The 22150-nt window shown below is 46.9% G+C and overlaps 3 protein-coding genes across 7 annotated transcripts; 2 read left to right on the plus strand and 1 right to left on the minus strand.

Moving 5' to 3' along the window:
- Positions 1-8623: 8623 nt before the first annotated feature.
- LOC120673599 (ankyrin repeat-containing protein NPR4-like) lies at positions 8624-16745 on the minus strand. 5 transcript variants are annotated; one of them, XR_005674699.1, is made up of 9 exons: positions 16552-16745; positions 16042-16440; positions 14631-15043; positions 13143-14016; positions 12991-13063; positions 11181-12839; positions 9881-10463; positions 9359-9740; positions 8624-8888 (listed from the first exon to the last, which is right to left on the minus strand). XR_005674699.1 is itself a non-coding variant. In XM_039954522.1 (5 exons), exons 1-4 carry the CDS (start codon positions 16571-16573, stop codon positions 13183-13185), a joined length of 1668 nt encoding a protein of 555 aa, XP_039810456.1. In that variant the 5' UTR covers positions 16574-16745; the 3' UTR covers positions 12974-13063; positions 13143-13182. The 5 variants fall into 5 exon arrangements, 2 of the variants coding, with proteins under 2 accessions (XP_039810455.1, XP_039810456.1); XR_005674698.1 differs by lacking the exons at positions 8624-8888; positions 9359-9740; positions 9881-10463 and having other exon boundaries at positions 10873-11291; positions 12754-12839; positions 12991-14016; XR_005674697.1 differs by lacking the exons at positions 8624-8888; positions 9359-9740; positions 9881-10463 and having other exon boundaries at positions 10873-12839; positions 12991-14016.
- LOC120673601 (probable membrane-associated kinase regulator 4) lies at positions 9175-10489 on the plus strand. The gene has a single exon (XM_039954523.1). The coding sequence runs from the start codon at positions 9283-9285 to the stop codon at positions 10336-10338; it is 1056 nt and encodes a 351-aa protein (XP_039810457.1). The 5' UTR covers positions 9175-9282; the 3' UTR covers positions 10339-10489.
- A 2505-nt stretch (positions 16746-19250) lies between the features above and the next one.
- Positions 19251-21562, plus strand: LOC120675047 (putative pectate lyase 21). Its single transcript, XM_039956138.1, has 4 exons — positions 19251-19434; positions 19532-20094; positions 20174-20242; positions 21293-21562. Exons 1-4 carry the CDS (start codon positions 19251-19253, stop codon positions 21560-21562), a joined length of 1086 nt encoding a protein of 361 aa, XP_039812072.1.
- The last annotated feature ends 588 nt before the right edge of the window (positions 21563-22150 follow it).

A 22150-nucleotide genomic window follows, 5' to 3' on the forward strand; every position in this document is an offset into this window, starting at 1 on the left:
GTCGAGGGGATTCCTCAGCTCATTGGGCTTTGGAACCCAAACCTGCTTCTGCGGAGGTGCTTTCGGCGGTTCTTTAAGCACACCATCCGCGGGGTCAACAAGCGAAGGCTGCGTGCTCGTGCTAGCAGTGTTTCCAGCAGCCTTGCCAATCTTACCATACAACCTGTAAAAGTCTGACTTCGTGTATGTGTAACCGACCCCAAACCCATCACCACGCTTGAACAACTTAATCATCATGCCCAACTGCGGCTCACTGCTAGAAACCCAACTCAGAATCGCCCTAAGATATGTATTCTCATTCTCTAAGTTGGCTTTCTCTACCGCAAGACTATCTAAATCAGCAATCAAACCAGGACAAACAGAGCAATCAATAGGTGGGCTAGACTCTACGACCTTAGTCTTCCCAAAAGACTTGATCAAAGCATTCTTCTCATCTAGCTCCGACCTAAGCGTGGGACAAAGCTTATAAGCACCAAGCAAAACTGGCCTAGACTTCATCTCCTCTAGCTTGCACACAGCAGTAGCAAACTTGGACTGCAACGAAGCTAGATCGGACTTAAAGATAGGACACTCATCACATTTAAGCACATCGCTAACAATAGGAGTGTCCTTAACCAGTTCTAGTTCATGCTTGGCCTTAGCGAGCTCATGAGACACGTCAGAAAGCGAAGTCTTAGTAGCATCTAAGTTCGCGATGTTCTCATCGTGCTTGGCACGGAGAGCAACAAGATCATTCATGTGAGATATACAGCCAGCGCACTCATCCTCACTAGATTTCTCCCTAGCACAAGCCAGCTCAGCCCTAAGCTTTCTACGCTCTCTAGCTGCTTCCTTAAGCAGCCTTTTCTGGTTGTCGAGAGCGGCGTACAACTCCCTAACCTCTGTATCTAGCAGGTTGATCATGGAGTTTACCTCTGAATCACTCTCGGATCCAGGAGAAGAGTCGGCGTGCATCGGTGTAGCAGGTCCACCTGAAGACGCTCGTGCACCATCGGCTCGCCCGCCATGTGCAGAAACTCTTGCGCAGACCGGCCGCCAAGCAAAGGCCGATGAAGCCGGTGGCTCCCTTGTCCCGCTTCTTCTTCTTCTTGTCATCGTCGTCGGAAGTCGGTGAAGAAGGGCGGTCGGTGTCAGAGCTCTTGTCGAGGTCGCTGATCTGCGCCAGGAAGGCCTTCTCCCGCTTCTTGGCCTTGTACTGGAAGCGCTTATTGAGCGACTCCTTGTCGAAGTGTCCTCCCCGATCACGACTGCGGTGCTTGTGGCGCCGACGCTCCTTTTTGGAGCCTCCCTCGTCGCGGTCGCGGTGGCGGTAGTAGTCGAAGTGGTTGTTCTGGCCACCGCCGGACTTCTTGGGGCAATCGGCGATGAAGTGGTTCAAATCGCCGCAGTTATAGCACCCGGGGTTCTTCTTCCTCTGCTTGTTGTGATAGACGCGCTGGAACTTGCTGATGAGGAGGCACAAGTCGTCGTCGCCCAGCGTCTCCAGCTGTTCATCTGAAACAGAAGGCAAAGAGGCAAGAGAAAAGCCAAGAGCAGAGTTAGCGTTAAGGCTCGATCCACCTGGGCACCATTGAGCTTGGCTCGTGTCTGATTATCCACCTCCGTGGCCTTGAGCTTGCTGAAAAGCTCGTTCACCGTCAGAGTCTCATAACCAGCAGACTCAATAATGGTGTTCACCTTGAGATCCCACACAGAGCGATCAAGTACGTAGAGCAACTTGAGGGCCTTCTCGTGCTCTGTGTACTCAAGGGCATCAGCAGATCTGTTCGCATTGACTTTGTTCACAATCGACTGAACATCAAGTCAATGCTCTCACCCGGCTCCTGTGTGAAGTTCTCGTACTCACGCCGGTGAGTCTCGAACAGTCTGGCCTTGACCTAAGGTGTGCCCTCGTGGTAGTTCTCAAGGCACGTCCAAATCTTGTGGGCTTCCTAAAAACCCTGGACGCGTGAGAACTCCGCACGAGAAACGCCAGCGAACAGGGCATTGACAGCCCTGGCGTTAGCCTTGTGCTCAGTCACTTGAAGAGGAGTGACCCGAGCGGCAAGCACCACGTAAGCCTGATTCTTGGTAATATCCCAGACCTCGGCTCCCATGCTCTGCAAGAAGGCTCTCATGCAAACCTTCCAGTAGACATAGTCCTCGCCGGAAAACACCAGGATCTTCCCAAGACTCGCCATGGTCGCCAAGTGGTTTTCGAACCGGTTAAGGTACTGAAAACCTTAACCAGGCTCTGATACCAATTGAGGGACCGAAACTGGCAACCAGAGGGGGGGTGAATGGGAGCCGATCAAAATTTCTTCGAAATTTGAAACGTCGGCATATGTCCCAAAATCATCGCAAGCCCTCGAACCTAGGTCAGCGAGAATAGCTATGAACAAGCTATCTCGAAGCAGAAGACCCAGGTCGCAGCGCGAAAGCAAAAGCGAGAGAAACTTCTCAAACCGCAGCGCAGCACACACAAACCGGTCTGACCGGTGCACTAGACCGGTCTGACCGGTCGGGCAATTCAAACTCAGACTGACCGGTCTGACCGGTCTCGCCCACCGATCTGACCGGTGTCGTCCAGAAAACCCGCAAACAAACCTTCAAACCACGAATCTCGAGCAAACGAAGTCCAAATCCAACCAAACTTGGAGGAAAACTTCGTAACCACCCCGTGAACCTATCCCCAAAATATCTCACCCAAAAGATTCACGGATCGAGAGAAATCGAGGAAAAATCAAAGAGGATTGGGGTTTTCTCAAGAACACAAAATCGCCAATTCATGAGAACCCATGATTCCAGGGGGTTTGACTCTAGGCTATATGCATAGGAATCGTTTCAAAGAGTTCATCAAACCACGAAATCAAAGGTTGTTCTCCTCCAAACAAGAAACACACCAAAAGAGGAGAATTGAACCCAAAACGTAAGAGAGAAGGGGAGGACGAGATGCTCAGCACACACAAGTGAATCTCAAACAAATTTCATCCATTAATCTCAGAAGAATTCACCTATACAAAGGCTAGAGCCATCCGCCCATCATCCACCCTCTAGATTGGAGAGAAAAGCTATAATCTAAACTCCCTTTGCGTTGGAGACCTTGCCCCTAACCTAAGCAGGGGAAAGGGGGGAGGAAAAACCGAAAAGGACTCAAGAGACTCGAAGCCCTCCACCTAGAAAAGAGGGGGCTTATATACCCGGCTGCTGCAGCCAGACCGGTCAGACCGGTCGGGTCTGCAGCAGCCCGCTGCACAAACTCGATCGACGGCGGAGCTACTTTCTTCGACTCGAAGTCTCTGATGCGATGCCGCCACGTCGACGAAGTACCGGTCCGCGGTTTTGGAGGATCCGCGAAATCCGGGTAGGTGGCCGGTTTTGAGAAAACCGCCAAAACTCCACGCGCGGGAAGATTCCCGCCTCCACGCCGTGGCCCTAGACGCCGTTCCTACCTCGGCCTTCTGACGGCCCTAGACGCCTCCCGACGCCCGTCACCTCCTCGCCCGCAGCGAGGCCATAGACGCAGTCGACGCCTATCGCCTCCGTCAGTCCCGAGACCGACGCCCGTGCCTTCACGACTTGACGTCTTCAACCGCCGTCCGCCTCCTTGGTTTTGTGGCGCAAACCAAGAAACCCGCCTTCCGTCGCCGCTTGCGCCCTCGATCCAGGAGTGGACGCCACAGCTGCCGCCCGGTCCAAGCTCCGGTCCCGGCTGCCCTTCACCGCCGTCCACCGCACGGTCCATCGGTGTAACACCCCTGTGTTAATCGTCTCGCTAATCATGAGTTAACTCGCTAAGTGTGGACTCAAATTCGTCGTTAGCGTTAATCGGGTTCGCATAGTAATCTTTGTTTTAGTGTTGTTCCATCTCGTTTTTGTCCTTGATCTGAGCTTCAAATCAACTTCCGCCCAAAACGAAAGTTGTAGATCTTTTAATCCTCTACAACTTCTATTTTGGCCAAATTTCATATTCCCATATGAAATTTGGAGTTTCAACTGGTCAAACTCGGGCTAAAATCATTAAACGAGTGAACAGTGTCTCCACTGTGCTCGTCACTGTGACGCCCCGACGCCATACCGGCGACTGTGGCCGGCGGCGAGCTTCCACGCGTCAGCCATCGCGTTTGAGCGCCGCTCTTCACCTCGCGGACGACCTCGAAGCTTCTCGTGCCGTCCCAATCCTCCTTTCTCCTCCTCAGTGCACGACGAGCCGAGCTCGAGCGAGCAGAACCGAGCGAAACCGCCGCCGCTCGTCGCTCCGGCCAACCCTCGCCGCCCCACCTCAATCCGTTGCCCTCCGAGCTGCGCGACCTCGCCCCGAAGCTCCTCCATCCCTCCACGAACACGGCCGTGCCTACCCCGGCCGAAATCGACCAGCAGACCGCCGTCCACCATTGAAGGTCCGCCCCGAGCTTCGCCCCTCTCATCGACGACCACCTTCCGGCCATCCTCCGCCACAAATCGACCCCCGGTGAGCTTTCCCACGGCCTCCTCCTACTCCCCGACCTATTCCCCACCCGAAGCCGCGCCGCCGCGGAACGCGCCGCCCGCCGCCCGCGTGTGCCGCCGGGCCTCCCTGTGCCCGCCCGCGGGCCAACACCGCGCGCCCCGCCGCTGCTTGACCTTCCTGGTGCTCGCCCCGCCCCGCCTTGCCGCCGGTTGGCCTTGCCGCCGCCGGAACGCAGCCGCCGCCGCCGCCCGTGGCCATGCACCGCCGTGAGCCGCCGCGCAAGCCCCCCCTGCGCCTCCCCATGCGCCGCCGGCCGCCCTGCCCCCTGGCCGCCTGGGGCCTCGGCTCGGCCGCTGCAGCGCCGCCGGTCAGCCCCGCCGGCGGGGAGCGCTGCCGCGGGCTGCCAGCCAGCGTGCGCCGCCCTGCGACCGAAGCAGGGGAGCGGGAGCAGCTGGGCCGGCGCCCACTGTCCAGTGGGGCCCGGCTGTCAGCGCCCCCCTTTTTTACCTTTTATGTTTTCAATTTTATTCCTTTATTTTCTGCTGAAAGTTCATAATTGCGTAGAAAATCACAGAAAAATGCGAAAAAATGCCAAACAAGTTTTGTTAAGTTTCTAAAATCATGATCTTCAGAGGAAAAATAGCTGTGCAGGTCAATTGTCACTTTTTCCCTGCTAAAAATCCGGTTTGCGTTAAACCTAGTTTATTTATTACCGGTTGTTCTAGGGCTCTAAAAATTATGGAAAATTCGCAGTGGCTTACTCATTTCATGTGTAGTCCACTGTAAAAGTTTCATGACCTGTTGCTATGCACTTTTGTGTAGATCTATTTATATTCCTTTTTCCTTGCTAGGGTTTGTTAATTGCTTTGTATCGTTTTGAAATGTATCTTTTCGTAAGCACTCATGCTTCGCGCTGAGTTCTAATTTGTGCATGGCATATTTTTATTCGTGTAGATGCCGCGAACGAAGCTGTCCACGAACTAGTTGCTGAGCCAGTCCAAGAGCCACGAGCAGAAGAGCCGCAGAAGGACGCCGTTGAGCCCACTCCAGAGGTTTTCGTTAACCCCGCTGACCTGCAAGGCAAGCCCCGGAGCATAACCATAATTTAAATTATTCAATGTCTATTTAAGTATTTGTGCATTTAAGTTTTAGGAGTTATATGAAACCCTAGTATGCATGTTCTCCCTAGGTACCCATGAGTCCATACTAGTGTGCAGGTATCGTTAGCAATGCTCTGCTAAGTAGGATTTTGGTAGAAGTCGAGTGATTGCTGTCACTCGCGAGTTTTAGGATCTTGATTCCTTAGCGTTGGCTATGAAATGAGTTGTTGAGTAAAGAGAAATGGAGACCGGGCGGAAATGAGTTGTATTAATGGTATGGAATAAATGAGAACATGACCTTCCGCCTGTGTCGATTGAGGACCGTACCGTTGTTGGCCCTGATGACCGAGTTTGAACAGTACTAACCACATACCGGAAGTAGGAGGAAGTCGAAACCGGTAAGCTGTGTACCACTTTACAGCGGTGATTTGAATTCTGTCATGCTACGCTGGGCGTGGGAGTTGGCGGGTGTTGGATAGGATGCCGCCTCCGGGTTCTCCGGGAGTTCACCGCGAGGGGCCCATCACCTGGGTTTTAGCAGGCGTAGTTCAGATGCAGTGGTAATGTGGAAACAGTTGACGCGCGTGGCCCGACGGGGCTTACATATGTCGTGTGAGTTAGGTCCACCTTACAAGGTTAAATCGGATCGATTCGCCATCTCTCTCGGTTAAGAGAACCTTGGTCACTGCGTCACATCGTAGTAAGAAAGTGGAATGAAAATGGAATGGAAAAGACTGGTTTGTGAGTTCTGAAAGATAATCTGCTCCACCATGTGTGCTCTAGATGTTTAGGCGAATTTAGTTAATACTTGGTATACTAAATGGAGCTAAAATATTGAAAGTAAGGATTCACTTCTAGCAGCATTTCAGCAAAAGAACTCCCGAACCAAAAGCTTTGCATGTCTAGGTAATGGGCTAAGTATACCCAAAGTCGGGTAAGCCTTGCTGAGTATTAGTATACTCAGGGTTGTTGTTGTAACCCTTTTTAAGCAGGTTGTGTCCCCGCTGACTTCGAGGAGATCTGTGCGTCCTAGATTGGATAGCCGCTTCCTCCGGGTTGGACCGTCGAGTGGGCCCCGTCTTCCCCGTGAAGATTGGGCAGGTTGGCATCACATCGGTGGGCAGAATGTGGAGCTCACCCTTTTATCGTCGTCGTGGCTATCGTTTTGTATTTCGAACTCAGTTTTAAACTTCCGCTGTGCGTTTGAACTCTGTTGTTTGTATTTAAACCTTTTATGTAAAACCGGTGTTGTAAATTATTTTGAAGATTTCTGTATGCTGGTATCACCTGTGCTCGTCTTCGTACGGGTCTAAGTGCAATTGTGATCCTGGAGTACAGTAGTTTAATCGGGATTTTACCCGACAGCCTGTCAGGTTACACCGTTTTAAGTGCACAGTAACTTGATTAAGTATTAAGATGATGGTTAGTGCATTTAAGCCGGTTTAATTTGGACGGTGCTGCTACAATCGGCCACAGCACCTCCACAGCAGCTCCCCGTCGACACTCGACGCCCGTGTAGCTGCAATCAAAAGACCAAGCGTACGATCACACCGTACGGTTGACAATTCACTCATCATAGGCAGGATAGAGTACTCACATTCCTGAAGCTTTCAGGGACCGGGCCCTCCTTTCCAATCTCTGCATGGCGCAAAAAGAATTGGACTCCCACCATGAAGTGTCCGGCAGCTGTGGTCTGGAACGGGAAAGAAAATTCAGCACATACAGGTAAAGCACACTGCAGCTTGTTAAGCTGCTGTGCGAGATAAGATAAAAACCCCTCTACACTAAGTTAATCGTTTAGGCTTTACACTGTCGTCTATCACGCGCAATGAATCTTCAGGTACAATCATGTCAATGCAGCATGTCACTAAGCTAGTGAGAGAGAAAGGTGGTTATGAATTGAGAAGTCTGGCTCTGGCAGCCGCGGTGGTAAAGGGTCTTAATTTTTTGTCTAGATAATCTAAAGACCGAACCGTAAAGGGTCGGACTCTAATCTTATACAATTTTAAACTAAAAATATTAAAAACCAAGTAGGATTGTGAAGAGAGCATCAAGACCATTGCTCATTACCACCCTTAGCCACTGTGCACTATTTCTACAATATCTCTGAGTGCTAGAAGGTTTGCAATGGTAAAGGGTGACTTTTTTTCAGAGTTGGTCTCTAGAAAAAAAAAAGTCTTTTCAAGTTCCAACCACCAGCAACCACCTAATTAGTGTCTGCAAAAGAATTCATTTACCTTTAGGCCTGCAATTCAGTGGGCTAACTCTTCGGGGTTAAAAACTGGGTACGGCGAAATTTCGTTAAGTAGTGTGTTAGGCACTTGATCCACACCTAACCTAGCTAGCTGACATCCCTTTCTAATTAGCTCTCACCTGAAAAAGAATACAGACCTATAAGTTGTCAATGTGTTAGCTTAGATAATAAAATCACAGGTTAAGGTTGGGTTGCTATTCTTAAGATATCTTTAAGCAAATTATGGAACGTTGCTTAGTGCTCTAGCTGGTGGCAAGGGATATAAAGCAGGCTCAGAAGCATATCATAAAGTCAGTCTCACGAATTTGCATGTAAAGATGTATCTTACAGAGAACAAGAAAGGTGCAGAAACTGAGGTATTTTCCCCCAGCAGGTTTCTGGGAGATCTGCTCAAGAAAAAAAAGAGTCAGCAGGAAAAAAAATCGAGAAGATTTTATTAAATAAAATCGTGCAGAAGAAAAAAAACAAGCTAGAAACCTCAAACAAATCCACCTTTGAAACAGCATAAATTTAGACAGACTATAATGCACAAATGCCTCGATCGGAGCTAACGCACACGCAATGTCAATAATTACACCAAACTCCAACGAGACAAAGTTGACAATGGATCCAGGAATGGAACGGCAGAGCATGCTCAGTTTGGACAGCTAACTTAAACAAGGGGCCTAATCTGTTGCTACTGATGTCACCCTCACACTTACAAAGGTGGACATAAAGATGAACAAACAAATGGCACCTTGCTCCATGTTTTGAGGGCATGCGTTCTTCCTTTTAGATTTAAAATAAAACACTTATACATGACAGGTCAATCATCAAATTATTCTACCTTTCAGATGAAACTTTAACCGTGGAAAACTTAATTTTTATAAACAAGAAGGCCTTTAAATTCCAAGTTTCAATCCAAGCTACCATCATGCAACCCAAGCATTTGAAAAACAACTTTCAACACTTGCTTGAAAGAATATGAAGCTTCCAAGTGTATCTGTCCAGTTTACAGGCAGACCAACTGGTGTGCAGGTCCCACATATCGGTAGACATTTTGCGAATAATCTATCGATAAAGTGATCACCTCGTAAGCCTATATCTTAATGGTTGCCTTGTAACCCTACACATCCAAACAAAACAAGTAGCTTCAGTCATGGAAAGAGGAGAAGCATGCCAAGGAACAGGTAAAATAACCTAATCACGTAAAAGCATTGCCACCACATATAGATCAATAATAGAGAAAACAGTTACTCCACACCAGAATACTGCATTACATATAGCCGCGACAGAAAGAGGATTAGATGCAGACAAAAGGCGGATCATAGGGGCACAGGTAGAGGGTCCCTTGTAAGAAGTATAAGCCAATTTATAAACATCTATAGCGACAGGAATTCTGCTTTAAAGCATGCCAAAACCTCTTCCACTTCCTTCCTAAAACGCAACCACCACCTCTGCCAAGACCAACCCAAACCAGAAAACACGACTCACCAAACTCATAAGGTGAGGCAAGAACAATGGCAAAACATAGCCCCCAAAGCCATGACCAACCACTCCAAGAAGAGGACTACATAGATATAGATTTGAGCTCACCAGCAGCAGATGTGGCCATCACCAAGGCAAGCTTGTTCTGCTACGCTATGGCAACCTCCCCACAACACTCGCGAGAGTTTGAATTCCACATGCCAGCTCCACTTGACCAGTGGGAGCCCGAAGCATCCCCAGCAGATGAGCTCTTCTACAAGGGCAAGCTGCTACCGCTCCATCTTCCACCACGCATTCAGATGGTTGAGAAGCTCCTTGAGAGTGCAGCTGAAAAGGGCTTACTCTCAGCAAGCACTGCCCCAGCAACACCATACCAGTCATGCAATGCATCAGCAGCAAATTCATGCTATGCCAGTGGTGAGCTCAATGCGGAGTACTACTTCCATGAGTGCATATCCGCTGGTAGTGATGCTGCCGAGGAGGCAGCAGCCTGTGAGAAGAAGCCATGGTCGAAGAAGCTCAAGTTCATCAGGCATCTTAACCTTGGTCTCAAGTTCAAGGCGTCAAAAGCTTACTTGAAGACAATATTTGCCACTAAAGGAGGGAATCCAGATAACAAGAATGGTGTACCTAGAGCAGATGAGCTATCGAATTCACAGTTCAAGACCTGGAGGAAGAACTCAATTAGCCATATCAGAAGCAACAGGTACATAGCCTCACCCGTCAGCAATAGAACCACACTAGGTAGCAAGCTTAAAGAGGATGAGTGCGGCCATAGAAGATCCTTCTCCAGCGTCATTATCAGATATTCATCATCAAACAAGCCATCCTCAGTTTCATCATCATCATGCTCTTCATCAAATTCATCCTCCTTCTCCATCCCAAGCTCAAAAGATTCCGGTGTAGGACCGGTGCTGAGGAGGAGCAGCAGTGCAAGTTCAGAGATGGACAATCCAATTCAGGGTGCAATAGCATACTGTAAAAAGTCACAACAGCTGGCCTCAGTGAGGAAAAGTGCAAGTGACGCAGGTTTCCGGTTCATGTCATCATCAGCATCAAAAATAGCAGCAGAATCTGAAGACACATAGGGTATATTTGATATTGGTCGAAATATCAATGTTCCCCAATAATTCTGTGCTCTTTTCATCTTGATCTTTCTGCAGATATGATATATGTTTCATATTGTGACCTTCACAATAGATGTAGCCATTTTCTGTTTAAGGACAAACAGTTTTAATATGCAACAAATATTGAAAAATTCCCTCTCTTTTTTAAAAACTAGAGTATAGCATTTCTTATGTCTGTTATGTACCAGAGAAAAATCCACCAAAAACTAAACATAACATGCATAATATTTTCTCTAATCAGTGTCTCTAGCCACATTATCTGTTGTGACCAAAATGAAAGGTAATATAAACAAAATCATAAGTCAGAGACATAAATAGCCTGGCACAGCGAATTGTTTTTTGGTTGGTGGCATTTAGTGATGGTCATACATATCCACATGTGTAAATGAGTTTCTGATTCAGCCCTATCTAATTACTGTTCCTTGAACACGTCACAAAATGTTCTTAGAAATATCTTTGAGGAGACACCCCTTGCTCATTTAGAGGTCGCTGCTAGGTGATCAGGTTGTTTGTTCCAGATCAAGTCATGTTGTGTTCTAAGTGACACACGCGTTTGTTCTTGTGTTTCTTCTTAATGCAATGTTATAGCAGGGACCATATTTAGGAAGCACACAAGGCATTCATGGTCGACACTTAATAAGAAGTTAAAGTTAACCTTTTTTTTCCTCAAGGTTTCATCACAAGGTAGCTAGATCAATTTATAGTATAAATCTAACAGTCCCAGCTGTCTTTTCCCTGAAATAACTCTGGCTGTCTAGTGACTTTAGTTTAACTGGAGAACATAGTTCAATTTGTTCACTTACCTTTGGGGATCAGGAAAGCTGCAAAGCAATGGACAAGATCAACCTCATTTCCATCATGTTGAATTTCCAACTCAGTAGTTTTCCTCATTTAAGCACCTAGCAATGTTGAGACTACAACAACAGATCAGACATAGGGCGTGTTTGGTTCGCTGCCTAAGGCGCCACAGCCTAACCTTAGGCGCGCCATAGCATCGGAGGCATGCGTTTGGTGAACAGCTAAAGTTAGTCGGCCACACTTTCTTAGGCGCGGTTCCATCGACATGCCACACAATTTTCACGCCGCACCTGCGGCGGTCGATTTGAGCACCGCACCTGCGGCAGCATGCTAACCTTAGGCGTGGTGGCGCCTTAGGTAGCAAACCAAACATGCCTATAATATATCAGCACAGGCATCAAGCAATTACATTAAAGAACACTTCTTGTCAGAGTCTATCCTATATGGAAACAAAAGAAACCAAACAAGGGAGCATTCCTTAGCTTCAAAGCAGGACATATACTTAAGAAATGGCCAAGTTAAGACAGGAATCCTTAAACTAAGAGAGCATGCTGACAAAAGGCAGGGCAAGATTAAAGCAAAAGGTAAGCAGAGTTATCCACTACATTGATGATGTTGAGCAGTGTTAGGACTGGCAGCAACATAATATGGCCTACTTTACACCTCCCTGCCTCTTAAGCACCAGTAGTTAGCCAATGTTTTCTTTGTTTTTTAGATAAATCTTATGTTGTTTTGCATGGCACAAGTTTCCTCTTTTTGCCTTTCTAGTCCTGCAAAAAAAAAGTATGTTTGCATTGCAGTGCCAACTTGTGCCACTGACTTTGATTTTTTTTTATGGAAATGCCGACTCTCTGATTAGTTAGAAAAGTAACTTGTGACAGACCGAAGTAATCTTATATCCAGTGATTGGTACCTGCACCAAAGTCTACCAGAACATGTGCATCCCACTGACCATTTCAGATTCAACAAGGTGAATATCATAAACAGTATCATACTATCATTATGGATACAGTACACATAAAACTGCACATGCTCTTGCTGGCAAGGTGAGTATTCAGTGCACTTCAGTGTTACATAAACTAGTGGCAGAAATTTTCATAGGTTCAACATAAGCAGAGGAATAAAACCAAAATTACATCCAGAGTGAACTAGTGATCCATAATATCAATTTGTTTCCAGCCTCGATCAACCAAAAACTCTTGAAAATATGCACTTAATTTAGCCCAATAAGTTTTGCTACATTATCCAGTAGCAGTATATAAAAAAATTATTATTGAAAGAAAAAATAGCATAAATCAAAATTACATCCAGAGTATACTAGTAATCCTTAACATCACTTGGTTTGCAGCAATGATAAAAAAAAGACTCTAACTTGAAAATAAGCATTTAGTTTAGCCCAATAAGCATTTAAATTAACATCCTACAGTTGCAGTACACAAGAGATCACTATTAAAAGATGAAATAGCATGTTATGAACAGTCTAAGTGCTTAAAAGAAACTAAAACCCTGTCAAGGCCTGAAGTCGCATTACCAAATTAAAGAAACAAGCTCAGAACTAGAAATGAAGTACAGGAGTACCTGGATAATGCTTGAGACTTTGCAGCAGCATAACAAATTACATATAAGTGCATACATTGAATGAACAAGATGATCTGTCATGCAATCTGGAAAGGGGGAGTTGCACATAACTTAAAACACTTTAGGGATTAAGTAGCTGACATCAGCCCATCGCTTTGTTTTAAAATATGAGTAATCCTCAGAAGGATAAAGCATAGAAGCAAATCTCAGAAAGAAAAAATAAAATTTGTAACTCACATGTACAATAGATTGAGCACATTTGGTGCCATCAAATTCCTCAACTGTAGGAGCCTTGCACAATGGGCAAGTCCTGTGTGGAATTTTTGTTACAGAAGGAATTGTAAAAAATATATATATGTAAGCTATTGTATCTGTTAGCGAGTACATACTCGAATCTGGTGAGAGACAGAGTCCAGACACCCTTTATTTTTACAAGGCATAGACTGGGTTAAGTTCAGTATCTGAGAGCTCAGTATTGTCATACAAGGAGCTTGAGCCACTTCTTCTTGACATCTTCTCCTTTTTTCTGATCTTCCTCATACGCTTTGATTTCACTACATAGTATGTCATTGTACCAAGTACGCCAGCCATTGTGACACCACCTATCAAAGATACCAGTATTGCTGCCCACTGGAAGTGGCGGCCTAGTACAATATAGCAGGAGGCAATGAAAGAAATTGTAGTGCAAACAGATGCTATCCACATAAGTTTGTTGATCACCTCAACAACCCTTCGCTCAGACTTGGTTTCTCCCCTGACAACTGTTATTTGAACTACAACTACCGCCAATGATGTAAACAGAGCTACGGCATTGAAGATGAAGAAAATCTTAAAGGAGGTAGCCTGAACAACAACTGCAAGTCCATCGTTGTCATTTCCACCAGGTACAGTGAATATAGCTGCAAAAGCAACAGTTGCAAACAGCACCGCAACAACAGTTACAGAATTTGTGGCATTGTTGATGCCTTCTCTGTGCAACTTTCTGAGTTCTTTAGCAATGCCATGAACATTTTTGTTTGTTTTTCTTGTTTGCTCCAGTTGTGTATGGACATCTTTCTTTATCTCTGTCACTGTCTTCCGCAGCTCATCTCGAGGTTGATTCAGCTCCCTAGATCTGAGAGCACCATGTTGTGATAAAATATCCTTAATTTCACAAGACTCTTCACATACTGGCAACCCTTCAGCTATATCGTATGCAGTCTTGTGGTCTCTGGTCAGTGCATTGACATGAGTATCTGGTAGCCGCAAGAGAACACTAACTATCTGTAGAAGATAGGAAACAAAGAAAACATTAAGTCCAACGAAAGTTGAATAATCATAGTTAATTAGGCACAAGTAAATGTTTATCCTATCAAACAGTCTTATGTATGTTAAGGTAAAATAAGGTTGTTTTTTAGATATTTCCACAATATGATTAACAAAATAGTGAGACTAAGAAAGTATTTGCACATTTCGTGCTAGACAATCTGATCATTCTGAAGAATAAGAAAGTGACGCAGTGACTTTTTAGGTCACAGAAGGATGTCATTGGTAATCAAACACGATATGTTTCAAATTTCAAAGCCAGTTTTCCCAAGAGAGAAGTAAACCCTAAGTCCCCGAATTGAAAGTTGCTATTTAACAGTGAGGTATAAGGAGCACGTCAAGTTATTTTGTTTTCTTGATATGCATTAAACCTATGAGTTGGCCTAATCTGAGTCGCTATTTTATTTTTTTATTGATGGAATTTCTTTAAAACTGGAAGCAGAATGTCGATGCATAGAAGTGTCTAACAAGAAAGGAGAGAAAGCCATGATCATCGAGGGGAATTATAAGAAGCTATTAACAAACACATGCACAATGCAGGTATAACAGTATTTTAAAAAGATTGTAAATACCTCTGCTCGCTTTTTTCTTGTTGCGACATGCAAAGCTGTGTTCCCATTTTTATCTGGCAGCATTACAATTGCTGGATCAGCATCCACTAGAGGTCTAAGAACATCACAGCTTGTTCCCTTTACGGCCATATGAAGAGCAGTTTGACCTTTCTTGTCATTTCTTCTTGCTAACTGAGGATCTTTCTCAAGTAGTGCTTTCACAATTCCAATATGTCCCTGCCGAGCAGCAAAATGTAGGGCATTTTTTCCATTATCTCTGGCCATTTCCGCCAATCCAAAGTCATCTTGTTCCAGCAACAGTTCAACAACTTCAATATGGCCCCTCATAGCTGCTGATATAAGTGGAGTAGTATTTCCAGGACCAAGTGTCTTGGCAAGCATCCTGTCACGAAGTAACATTTCCTGCACAACAGCTGAAAAAAAGTGCTCCTATTCATTAGATCAATTTGCTCACTGCTAAATGTTCATATAACGACAACTGCCATAAAGATATTTTGTAGAGTAAGTATATGCATATGGATTATATAATCCTAAATTTCCTTGGATATGAGCGAAAAGGTTATATTAGCTTCACAAATACCACGTGAAAAATTAGCATGAACGGATTTATCACAAACTATCCAGAATATGCTGAACACATCAAAGGGCCACACTTTGATTTGGCTATGTCCTGATGCCACTAGAAACAGTTCCTACCATACCAAAAGTCCCGCTTCCAGATCGCTCACACATAAAACTTAGCACACCAAACTATTCTACAGTAATGTCTTCAAAAGTGCATCACATTTTGCATAGTGATTGCTGTCTGAATTCTAAAGTATGAGGGGCTTTGAAGAGAAACAGTTTGTACATCTCTCGCAAGTGCACACATATTGAGGCACTGAGCTCATAGGTTAACAAGGGGGGCTAGTTTCTGATAGCTATTCGTTAAAGAAAATGGATAAATGAACAATTAATCATAGCAGAATTCTGTACAAATAGAGAATATATGATTGTTATGGATATGTATCTATTTTGTATCATATCTTATTGCCTAGTAAGTTGAAAAAAAACATAAAATATCATATTCTCACCAGTACTGTGTGTTATGTGCATAACGCTACTATCAAAGTTACCAAATCGGCACACAGTATGTGTCTACTCCTATTTGGTTCAAACTGAGAAGAGTCTATTTTCCTTGTCAATGGATTTGCCAATTGTAGCAGAAGTTATCCAAAACCTATTACTGATAAAAAAACTCAGAGTGATCAAATTTAATTATCCATGAAATTTTGGTAATAGCCGGGGTGCTAAAGTGCCACTAGCCCACACCCAGGAAAGCACCAGACAAGCAACAGGGAGCTCGATGCTCCGAATTGTACTAAACAGATACACGAATGGTAACAGAGCGCTGTAAAGGATAGCAGCTCACCATGACGGCCTTCCCTCGCCGCGACGTGCAGTGCGTCGTAGCCCGACCTATTCTTTGCCGCCAGCCCCTCGGCGTCGAGGTGCCGGAGCAGTTCCACCACCACCTCGAGGTGCCCCCTCTCCGCCGCGGCGACCAGAGGCGTCTCCCCAGCCTCGTTCGGCTCCGCGGCCACCGCGCGCCGAGCCTCCTCGAGCTCCTCCGGCCCCTCCCCGGTGGCCACGGCCGCCGCGGCCTCGTGCAGCGCGCGCCGCAGCGCCGCGGCGTCCCCGCCCCGCGCCGCCACGTGGAGGTCGGTGTCGTTGTGCCGCCCCGTCACCTGCCGCACGTACCGCCCCCGCTTCCCGCTCCCCGAGACAGACATCACCTTCGCCGGGCGAGCACCGGACACCCCACCATCCTCTGCACCCAGACGCACCCAAAAAAAAAAATCAATCAGCGCCATGCGACGCCGGAGGGAGGCTAAGCATCGAACATTTGACAGACCACCACTCCGTCGCCCGCCGGACTTACCCTCGTGGATCTCGAGCGACATCGCGAGAGGCGGAATGGAGTCCCCGTGGTGGCGTGAAGGGTTTTCCAAGGTAGGGTTTGGGCGGGGCGCGCGCTTTAAGAGGAGTGAGCGGCCGCGACCCGCGAGGCGCCGGCGGCGTCGTCAAGGAGGAAGGCGGGAGGAAGGAGGCGTGGGGGAGGACAAGGACGAGATGGTAACGTCTCCCTTGGCTTTTTGGGGAGCTTTTCCCTTTTGCCGTGGAGGTTTTGGTGGGGTTCAGCCGGGGGCGGGAGCAGATGGGGGAGGGACCACCGGTTGGGACCACCGGTCAGCCACACGGGAGCGTCACGACTCACGAGCCACGAGGTGGTGAGTGAGAAGCAGCACGGTAGCTTCAGGGAGACAGGGAGTGCGGCCTGCGGCGTCGCTCGGAACGTCGACGTCACGGGTCTCCGAGAAGGATGAGTCCAAGACGAAGAGCGCGAGACTGCCGACGTGGAGGGGACTAGCTTGTAACGTTCTCCGTCACACTCACACCGGGAGTTTATGGGCTCGAGGCACGTTCCGTTTTGTTTTCTACTTTTCTAGGATGGCGGCCGCCTTTGCCGTCCTTGACGATAGTTTAATTAGCGATAGTTATAGTGCGGTAGAGTCACGGAGACACTGATCGATGGATGGTTTGTACCTTGTGACCAGTCTGTCATGGGTCCTCTACTCCTCTGCCCATCGAGACGCTGATTGGCAGGTCGTATAGGTATAAGTAGCAGTAGAACTAAACAATTAAGGGCGTGTTTAGTTGTTTATATGTAAAAATTTTGCAAAGAAATCTTGCTAATTTGAAGTACTAAATAAAGTCTATTTATAAATTTTTTTTTCATAGATGAGTTGTAAATCGCGAGACGAATCTAATGATGCTAATTAATCCATGATTAATCTATAATTAGCCGATGGTTACTGTAGCATTATCGTTGCAAATTATGGATTAAGTAGGCTCATTAGATTCGTCTCGCGATTTACAATCCATCCATGCAAAAAGTTTTATAAATAGACTTCATTTAGTACTCCATACATGTGTTAAAATATTTGATGTGACATTTTTTTTGCGTTTACGGAATTTACGGGTAAAAATCTAAACAGGGTCTAAGGTCCTGTTTGGGACCGCAGTCCAAAAAAACGCGGCACATATAAGCCTTAAGCGGCTCGAACCTCGCTTCTCGCGATTTTGGGACTCCACGTTCTAACTGCCGCTTATTTCGTTGCCGGCGGCCAGGCAACGCGCGTCGAACGCGAAGAGTTTGGCGGGATTAATCTGATTATTTGGCTTATAATCGAAGCAACCGCGGAAACAAACAGGGCCTAAAATAACATTCTACTTGTACAAAATAGTGCAATTCTCGCTTCTCAATAAGACAAACAATTTAAATTTTAATAAAAATATATAAAAATAATAACATCCATAATATAGAATAAGTACCATTAAATTAGTTATGAAATATATTTTTATAGTAAATTTATTTGAAGACATAGACTTTAATACTATTTAATTTTAAACTAGTTTGATCAGTACGGATTCTATAACTATATTATTTGTGGACGAAGGAAGTACCATGAACAAGATACCAGCCTCAAAATATTATTTTAGCAACGACAGCCGTCGGGATGGATCTTACGACTATAGATGGCAACGGGTAAAATCAGTGCGGATAGTAACTTTATAAACCCGTACCCGCATGCTAAAATCCGTATCCGCACCCGTGCCCGCAATCCGCAACGGGTAGAAAACGACACCCGTACCCGCTACCCGCGGATACCCGTATGCCCGCGGATTACCCATATGCCCGCGCGCAGGAGCAAGACTTGCAGGACGAAGACACCGGTGCTGGATGCGAGCGCCGCCGGACTGCCGAAGAGTGGCCTGGGCGCGGGCGTCGCGCAGCCCTCGAGCGCCGCCGTCGTGGGGCCTGGGTGCGGCCGTCGATCGCCACAGGCGTGGGGCCGGGACACCGCCGACGCGGGGCCTGGGCGCGGCCGGCGCGTGCGCTTGGGTGCGGCGTCGAGCCCCACCGTCGTGGGGGCCTGGGCACGGCCGTCAGCTGCCGCCGGCGCGGGTGCATGGGGGAGGAGGAGCGGCGGCCCATGGGAGGGGACTCGGGGTCTCACGAAGGGGCTGAGGGGGACTGGGCGACGGCCGACTGGGGGTGGCGGCCGAGAGGGGTAGAAGTGGAGAGGTCGGGAGGAAATGAGTGAACCCTAGAGATCTGTTATATATACAAGAGTATTAGGGTCCACATGTCAGCGGGTTTGCGGGTTCGGATATCAAATTTCTAAACCCATTATAGAATACCCGTCGGGTTTAAAATCGTACCCGTGCCCGTACCCGCGGGTACAAAACACGACCCGAATCCACGCCTAGCGGGTCGGATATCCGCGGATTTGCGGGTATTTCGTACCCGTTGCCATCTTTACTTACGACATTGAATAAGCTTGCACGTGCAAAAAAAATTAAAAAAAGAAACAATGCTACTTTTTGTAGAAGCAATTAACTTCAGGTGGAGTAAATGGCTTCTTGGGCCGGCCCGAAACGCTTGCGCCACGCAAATCGGAACGGCCCGAGCAATTAGCAAGTCCAAAACAGCAGCGGTAACCGTTTCGGCCTGCGCGCCTTCAACAAATACCTCACCCGCGCGTCGCTGTTCGTCCCTCGTCCATTGCCATCGCTATGGCGCCTCCGCCCTGCGACGGACAGCTCGGGAGCGAGCTGACGACGGAGGACGCGAGGTCCCTTCTCCCGTATGCCACCGTGGACTCCTCGCTGCGCGCCCTGGCCGGGCAGGCCGAGGGCTTCGGCCGGCACGCCATCGGCGGCCTCCACGGCGACGTCTACCATGTCACCACCCTCGAAGGTAATCCACTAATCCCCATCACTCACTCATCCATCGTGTAGTAGAGCTTAGAACTACAGTGTGACCGCCACAGCACATTGCCAAACGGATTCTGCAGACGACGGCCCGGGCTCGCTCCGGGAGGGATGCCGGAAGCCCGAGCCGCTATGGATCGTCTTCGACGTGTCCGGCACCATCCGCCTCTCCTCGGGCGTGCGCGTGTCGTCCTACAAGACCGTCGACGGCCGCGGGCGGCGCGTGAGGCTCGCCGGCGGGGGGCTGGAACTCCGGGAGTGCGAGCACGTGATCCTGTGCGGGCTGGAGATCGCGGGCGGCCGCGGCCACGACGCCGACGCGGTGCAGATCAAGCCCCGGTCCCGGCACGTCTGGGTCGACCGCTGCACCCTGCGCGACTTCGCCGACGGCCTCGTCGACATCACCAACGGCAGCACGGACGTGACGGTCTCTCGGTGCCACCTCGCCGCGCACGACAAGGCCGTGCTCGTCGGGGGCAGCAGCGCCCACGTCGAGGACCGCCGCATCCGGGTCACCATCCACCACTGCTTCTTCGACGGCACGCGGCAGAGGCACCCGCGCGTCAGGTTCGGCCGGGTGCACCTCTACAACAACTACACCAGGGGATGGGGCATCTACGCTGTCTGCGCCAGCGTCGAATCGCAGGTCAACATGACCATTTTGGATTTTTGTTTGCAACATTCGTGTCCCGTTAACCGAGTACCATCGTCTGGAACTACCACAGATTATCTCCCAGTGCAACATTTACGAGGCGGGTGAGAAGAAGAATGTCTTCAGGTACATGGAAGAACAGGTAATTTTTTTTTCATTCGAATATTCAGCACTCCGGCCCTTGAATGGTCGATTACTATATCTTAAGGGTAAAGTCCGTTTTTCAACCCTAAACTATCAAAATCGTCCGATTTTGGTCATTGAACTTCGAAACCGGACATCCTACACCTCGAACTAACGAAACCGTTCGAAAAACAACTTGGGCTCAGCCTAAGACGGTTTTGTTACAGTACAATTTTCGAATTTTTAGAATTTCACACCTCTCAATTAAATAACGGAGAAAGCATAGTTAATGTTGTCTAAAAATCATGATATTTTGCTGGGAGGTAGAACAAGAGATAAGGAATCTATTTTGCCTAGACGTGATACATTAGACATAATGGAATTTGAATTATAAAATTTTAAAAATGGATAGAATTCAAAATTCCTTGAATTTTTTAGGGAACCTAAACCTTTGATAAAAATTAATTAAAAATATGATAATACATGATTTTTTATTTAGTTTAATAAGGTACTTTTTATTGTCCCAAGTTCTATAGAAAATTCACAAATTAAAATGTGAGGAATCAAATTTGAGCGTTATGAAGGAATTCAAAAACTTTCAAAAAAACTTGGACCAACAAAAATACATTATTAAAATAAATAAAAAAATATGAATTATCATATTTTTAATGCATTTTTAGCAAAGGTTTAGCTGACCTAAAAATTCAAGGAATTTTGAATTCTACCCATTTTTAAAATTTTATAATTCAAATTCCATTATGTCTAATGTATCACATCTTACCAAAATAGATTTCTTGTCTCTTGTTTTATCTCCCAGCAAAATATCATGATTTTTAGACAATATTAACAATACTTTCTCCATTATTTAATTGAGAGAGGTGTAAATCCTAGAAATTTGAAAATTGTACTGTAGGAAACCCGTATTAGGCTGAGTCCAGGTTGTTTTTCAAACGGTTTCGTTAGTTCGAGGCGTAGGATGTCCGGTTTCATAGTTCAAGGACCAAAATCGGATGATCCTGATATTTCAGGAGCTTCAACTGAACAAGCTTTGAACTGGTGATGGATGCAGGCATCAGACAAAGATCAAATCTCAAGCGGGCGCATCCGGTCCGAAGGCGATCTGTTCCTGAATGATGCCCAGCAGTGCGCTGCCGATGCTGCAGGAGATGAGCTGTGGGACTTCGAGGTCCAGGACTTCTACCAATCGTGTTCGGTTCAGCCCACGTCAATGGCGCTCAAGGTGCTCCTGCAGTGCTGCACCGGCTGGCAGCCGGTTCCGTTGCCACCAGATGTCTCCTCCACAGAAGGTGCTGCTGACCTTGCTGATCCTACGGCCTGAAAGGCTGAAACGCGAACCGCGGCAAGACTCTACTTCAATAAAAGTAAACTATACTGATAGCATATCCAACAATACCATAGTACTCGTTGTAATACCAACTCTTGTAAATATGAAAAATATTAAATTATAGCCATGGCACATTGGACATTTGACATCTTCCATATAGTCATGAAAAAAATAGGAGAAGCAGTTCTACCGAACGGTTTTCAAAACGACTTTATATCCATAAGAGAAGCTGCTCCATCAAAGAGGCCACAACAAGAATTATTTTAGCCACATCTACAGGCTGGAGCCTTGCTAATCTATCCCAAAGTCGATTGCCTACAATACAAAATAAATGATTCAAACAAATGTACGTTGCCGCTGCTCCTCTTCGCTCAGAAAAAACAGAAGCCCTAAGGCACAATACTAAATAGGGAACTTCTCTATTAGATGCATTGGACGCGATACACACTAATCGATTTCAAATATACAGAGGAACAAAATGGAAGACAGAGAAATCAATAGAAATAGCTAGAGAAAATGGAAGATAAAGAAAAGAGTTAGAAACAACAGTAAAGATATATATGGAACTATCTATCACCGAGA

The sequence above is a fragment of the Panicum virgatum genome, chromosome 5N (genome assembly GCF_016808335.1).
Source record: "Panicum virgatum strain AP13 chromosome 5N, P.virgatum_v5, whole genome shotgun sequence".
Classification (NCBI taxonomy): Eukaryota; Viridiplantae; Streptophyta; class Magnoliopsida; order Poales; family Poaceae; genus Panicum; species Panicum virgatum.